At 37.1% G+C, this 6,369-nt stretch overlaps 1 protein-coding gene across 1 annotated transcript; it reads right to left on the reverse strand.

Moving 5' to 3' along the window:
* Positions 1-299: 299 nt before the first annotated feature.
* Positions 300-6,145, reverse strand: LOC147298058 (nuclear/nucleolar GTPase 2-like). Its single transcript, XM_086243594.1, is given in 12 exon segments — positions 300-683; positions 686-1,075; positions 1,386-1,443; positions 1,999-2,099; positions 2,713-2,853; positions 3,165-3,293; positions 3,561-3,665; positions 3,783-3,884; positions 4,391-4,545; positions 4,775-4,904; positions 5,319-5,452; positions 5,781-6,145. Coding segments are annotated over 12 exon segments (1,752 nt in total). The 5' UTR covers positions 6,019-6,145; the 3' UTR covers positions 300-614.
* Positions 6,146-6,369: the final 224 nt, after the last annotated feature.

Raw genomic sequence — 6,369 nt, forward strand, 5'->3', positions numbered from 1 at the left:
CCCAATTGTTACCCCCATGAAGTGATTGGGTCCATTATGGCAAATTTGGTCGCAACACACCATGTGAACGTGAAGTGTGAAGTGTGAAGTGAACAAGTGAAGGGTAAGCTTTTGCTATCAAATTAATAATGGTGTATGCTGTAGTAGCTAGCCTTGGATAAAATATTATCTTGGACCATGGGAAGCCTACATATGAGGGGACCAATGAAAAATTGATTCAAATTCGCTGTCACACCATGGGATGGAAAATTGACCAAATCTTTGAAATTAGTTGATGGACAAGTATGAAAATTGGGAAATTTTAGAAACCAACCCTTTTATATTTATCATCGAGAAAATCTCTACCAACAAAAATAATACTGGGCTGGTCAGAGTAAAGAATTGCCTCCCTAATGGGTAGAATAGGGCATAATTTAGATAAAGGTAAATACAGAATTGGAATAGCAGTTGTCGTCATTATACTATCAAACTCGTACGAAACTCTTGAGGTAATCATAACATTTATGGACTACAGAGAGTAAACATCTCTAATACAAAAATCTATTACTCCATTGTTGGAGACTCGCCAGCCTACTCTTCCTTAGCGGCTGGAAAACTACTCAGATGTCTCATTCTCAGAGTCCAGAGACGGATGTCTCATCCTCAGAGTCTTCAGACTGCTCGGATGCCTCATCTTCTGAGTCTTCAGACTGCTCGGAGAATGCTCGGATGCGTCATCCTCTGAGTCTGGAGACTGCTCAGATGTCTCGGCCTCAGCATGAGGAAGCTGTTCAGATGTCCCAGCTTCAATGGCGGGAAGCGGTTCAGGTGTCTTGTCCCCCTTCAACTCATTTTCATTGTAAAGATCCCTTTGAACAGGGACACTCATTTGCTGCTGAGATGAAATAACATTTGCGATGGCTCTAAAAGCTGATGCCTGATTGCTATCTACCACTGTATCATTCTCTATAACATTAACACCAGTCTCCTCTGATGGCAATTCTCTTTGTGGAGGGGGTACGAAAAATGGTATCTTACCCCTCTGCCAATCATGGAGGATCATCTTTGCTGCAGTCATCAAGTCAGGTTCACCACCCTAAAAGCAGGCCAATCAAAAAATTTAGGTGCATAATAACCATTGGGGCTTGGGGCATATGCATAAGTTATAAATCTATCACAATCCACATTCCACGGTTAGAGCTAAGGAGGGCAATGAACTATCTCTAAGGAAGAACATACAAATTAAAGGGAAAATACCTACACTTGATATTCACAGAAATAGGATTCCACTTTTCCTTCACTTTCCTTTTTTTTTTTAATAAAAAATATATAATTGGGAAGACACCAATTGCAGAAATTTTAAAACTATTGTGATAGCTAGCAAGCATCATTAAGTAGCAAGTTACCTTCAAAAGTTTGCCAGATGATTTGCACAGTTGAACTAGAAAGTCATTATCATCATCCCTGCAAACAAAATCACATTAGATATTGTTACCTGTAACTCTTCGTTTCTGAGAACACGTGCAATTAGAAAGATTTCCATGACCAAAAAACAGCAAAATATCAAAGTAAATAAATCAATAAAATAAGATGACTGCAATCTCAATGAACTTGTCAGGGCATAACAAAGTAAAAACCAATCCAATACTAAAACATATCAAAACTACACCCCTTTCAATTATACTAACAGAAACATGGCACTCATACATGCTACCTGAACCATTAAGTAAGCCACATAAAGAATTTCAGGTTATTTTTTCACATATACAAAGATCATTCTTTAGGATCTTTACTTTTTCTTATAAAGTTGACCCTGAGGAAGTCTGATATTTGGGTTTTCTGCAAATATGTAGAACCCAGCCTATAACTGGTGACTCAGACTAACAAAGACCATTGGGAGGGTGGAGACCACTCTCAAACAAAAGCTTACAAAGATCCAAAACACTAGAGATTTCCATTTAGTATTAGGTGTCAGGACCAAAGCATCAATATTCAATACACACAGACAAAGCAACATACCAGTCTGCTATCTTATATGCTCTTTGCAGGTGTTCCTTCTTAACTCGTTTCAAAACTTCTCCTATGTGTTCTGAAGCATCCTGCAGATTTGTGACACGTACCTGGAAAAAAAGGCCTAATTATTTCCCAATTGATGTTTATGTAGAATACTACATTTGCAGGCAAACACCGAACTCAGGCTCCACCCCACAGTGAATAAGCAAACACAAATGATAGCCTCTAAATGGGTTACACAAGTACAAAAAAGGTCTAAAAGAGCAGTATTTGGAGGAAGAACAAAGGAAGCTATAACAAAGTAAATTTCAAAAACCAGAGTTCACTTATGCCATGGATGGTATATGTACAGCAAGTAACTGGTAGAAACATAAATTAGATTTCATAGAACTAGAACACTTCCACTATGGGGGGAAGTAATATTTATGATCATTGAAAAGACTTTTCACGTACAGGCTCCATGTCATTTTTGAGCCTGCACTAATTCAACCTCATATATTTGCAAGTCAAATTCAAGACACTATGACCAAACCACTGCATTAAGGTATAAACTTAAAAGCACCAAGTTCAGCTAGCATATTCTAGAGTAAATTGTGATATAACTCACACTTTTTTTTATGAGAATTGTGATATAACTCACATGATCATCATTATTTCAATGGATTGCTCCTATCATTCACTTATTTAAAAACCAAAAAATAAAAACCAGAAAAGACATACCACACCCTTCAGTACAATATCTGTTTCAGAGTCGCTGCTTTGATAGACAACTCCAGGGCAATCAATCAAGAAAATCCTCTTAGTGAGTGCTATATATTGCCACACTTTAGTTTCCCCTGGAATAGGAGCAACCTTGCAAACCTGTGGAGAAAGAAACACAAAAATATGTCAGCTAAATCCAGTACCATAGTTAGAACATAATGTAATATAAGTAAAACAGAATGAACCAGAAGTCCTGTAAACATACAGACAGAACCTTAAACATCCAACTCCCAAACAGCTAGCAATAGAACTACCATTGAAAAGCATCTAGAACAGACAATCACTTAAAAAATAGTGGCCCTGCCAATCTGATTAGCACGCACGCACGCACACACACACACACATAATCCAAATTAATGGCAATGAAAGCACTACAACACCATAGCAGAAAGAGAGTTAAGAAATATTACATTTTTTGTTCGCAATGTGTTGATAACAGATGACTTTCCGACATTGGGATACCCAACAAATCCCACAGAAATTGCTTGCTTGTCACTTTTTAAGCGGGAAAATTGTCTCAGCACTGATAGAAGAGAACCCTAAGTGCAACAAAGAAAATAAATTAACACATTGCACATGAAATCTAAAATAATATGAATATATAAAAAGTACCATGCAATTTCCTGCAAGGCAATTGAACAATTGCAAGTGTCACATTGGAGAGACAGAACGGAAGTGGTGTTGGAGGCAGATGACACGAGTTCCAGAAGTCCAAAAGGATCCTAACTCGTTAAGGCACTCTTACTTCACCAGCACTACCATGAAAGTCGATACAATAAAGGGGCATCATGGTATAAAGAAGGTACCTTGCCAAATGATTTGTTGATGCTGGCATGAAATGCAAGAGTTGGAAATTCCCCAGATAATACTTTCAGCCAACCTTTTGTCACCCACGCAGGTACCAAATCACACTGAAAAATCAAAGCATCAATATTGTTAAAAAACCATAGGAGGAATCTGATTGAAATAAAAGAAGGTGAGCTCCTCATAAATCTAGAGGATTCCAAAACATGAGAAATGCAACCAACCTTGTTTAACAAAAGAATTAAGTGTTTATGCGTGCAATGCTCTTTCAAATGCTTCTCTAGGTGGTAACATCTTGTACCTTGCGGATCCCTTGCATCCAAAACCTGTAATTGGAGGGGGGGAAAAGTGAGGTGATGGTGTGACATTCAGTCAGGTGATCTTAGGTGTATTGAAGTGGACAAGCATGGCAAGTAAGCAAATACTAGAAATAAAATAAAAAATCAACTTTTGAAGATTTGATAATTACCAACCACTCATAAAGCAAGTCTTCTATACAAGAGATGTCTAGGTGAATGATGCAAATGCTAGAAGTAGATCTACACATTTGAAGCAGGAATTACCTTGACGAACACATTGTCCTAAGTTCTTTTTTGTTTTTATCTGAACATTGTCCTGACCTTATAAACATTACTACAGCATGTATTCCTTGTTTACCATGTTACTATGTGCAGCATACAACTAATGAATAATATGAACTCAAATGATGACCATAAAAAAGACAACTTTGATGACAGCTAAATTGAAATTAAATTTTTGTAAAAAAGGTTCATAATACATGTCTGAAATTAGTACTATACTTTCTAAATCAACAAAAAAGAGAAACACTGACCTGGACAACAACATCTGAAGAGTCTATTACTTTGTAGAGCTCACCCCAAATACGTTTACTTTGTCCCTTCTCAAACATTGTATGTCGGACGAGGTCCCTAAACCCGTCCCCTTCGCTTCCTTCTGCAGCATTGTCATGCTTCTGCTCGAACACATCTACAGAGTTGCAAATAATATTAGGTGCACAACCATTTCGGATTTGAAATAAGAAAATGGCCAATGTTTTTAAAACTAAATACATATATACACACTTGCATTTTTTATTTACAAATGCTCTACATTTCAAGCATACACAAATTACTGACCAAACAATTAAAGCAATAGAATAATTGCTTATTACGACTGGGCACACCCAAGGGAATAAACTTTATAAGACAATAATTACCATGAGAACCATCAGCTTTCTTAGCTAAAGACTCATAATCTGCTGCCAAGAGTTTTGGACGCTTCCTCTTCGTCTTAGGTCCAAATGCATCGGAAAACGGTTCTCTCTCGAGGAGATGGACTCTAGTTTGCTTCACAGGTATTAAAAACATTAAATTAGCAAATTATATTACAACTAAGCCATCATCAGAACAAAAATAAATATCTAAGGTTATCTTCTTTTTTCCTGTTTTTTAAATTTTTTTTGTTTATTAAATTTTATAGAAATTTTAAGCTTTCTTTAGAAGCAAGGTAAGATTTTCCTTAGGAGTTGCGAGTCTTAAGCAATTTCTAAGGTGTGAATAAGATCACACATAAATAAAAAATGAAAATCAATAGCCTGAATGCTGCATCAAATTAGGCAGTCCCAAAGAACAATCTTGATTTATTTATTTTTTATGTTGCTCCAACAAATGTTAGCTCAAAATGTTACCTGTGATTCTCCGGCTCTTCGTTGAAATTTTAATAAATAAATAAATAAAATGCTAGACTTCACAAAAGCATACCTTCTGATGGTCATTCAATAGAGAAAACGGCAATTTCTTCTCTTTCAAAATAACATTGTATCTATTAGACATCCGATTTTGAAGCTCTTCGCGGAAAATTTCAAGCTCCTTCTGATTTACAACCCGAGTATTCCCTAAAAATTCAATGAACGTGAAAAACTGTTCAGCAACAAAGCAAATTTAGCTCAAAGAGGGAAAATCCATTAATCAGCTTTTTTTTTTCAACCAAATAAAATCGACACTGCCATAATTCAATGAATTATTCAAAAAATTCTAACACAAAGATAACTAATATAAAAATGAAGCATTTCAACAAGCTCTGCTACACTCAATATTAGCTAAAGTATATTGCAACTAAGGACCTCTATACAGTATGTATAATTCAACCATTACTAGAAACTCACTAATTTGTCAACAATACCAATATATACGTATACGGTGTAGCTATACGTATCTACGTACCGAACCAGCGGCGGTCGGGTTGGATTCGAGTGTTAGGCAACTCATCGGATTGGAACTCGTTCCTCAAGACCTTTCCCTTGCGGTCACGCTTGGGCCTCGTGTTGTACATCTTGAGGCGGCGGACCGTGGCCGCACTACGCGACTCCGAGCTCTTGCTCTTCCCATCCGTACGGTTCGCATCCAAAGAGTGCTTCGGCCTGCCGGAGATGTTTACTTTCCTCTCTGTCTTCTTCGTCATGTTTGTGTGGTCTGTTTGGTTGCCGGGAAAGTGATGGAAAGTAAATGGCCAAGTTTTCTTTTTTCGTAAAACCCCGGAACTAGGGTTTCGAAGAGAGGGGTAGAGCAGTAGGGGTAGAGGACGATATGTGGGTGGGATTGATGGGCCGGGTCAATAGGGTTAAGTGTTCGGGCCGAGCGAGTTGGGTTAAATCTTAGCCGGAGACCTCTTCGGCGTTTAGCAGGATCGGTAGATTTTTATTTTTTGAAAATTTATTTAGTGTAACCGATACATAGTGTAAGTTTGTAACCAATTTAATGTATAATAGTTTTATTAGAAGATATATTTATATTAATATGATATAGTATTAAT

This window comes from Dryas octopetala, chromosome 1 (assembly GCF_963921425.1).
Source record: "Dryas octopetala chromosome 1, drDryOcto1.1, whole genome shotgun sequence".
NCBI classification, from domain to species: Eukaryota; Viridiplantae; Streptophyta; class Magnoliopsida; order Rosales; family Rosaceae; genus Dryas; species Dryas octopetala.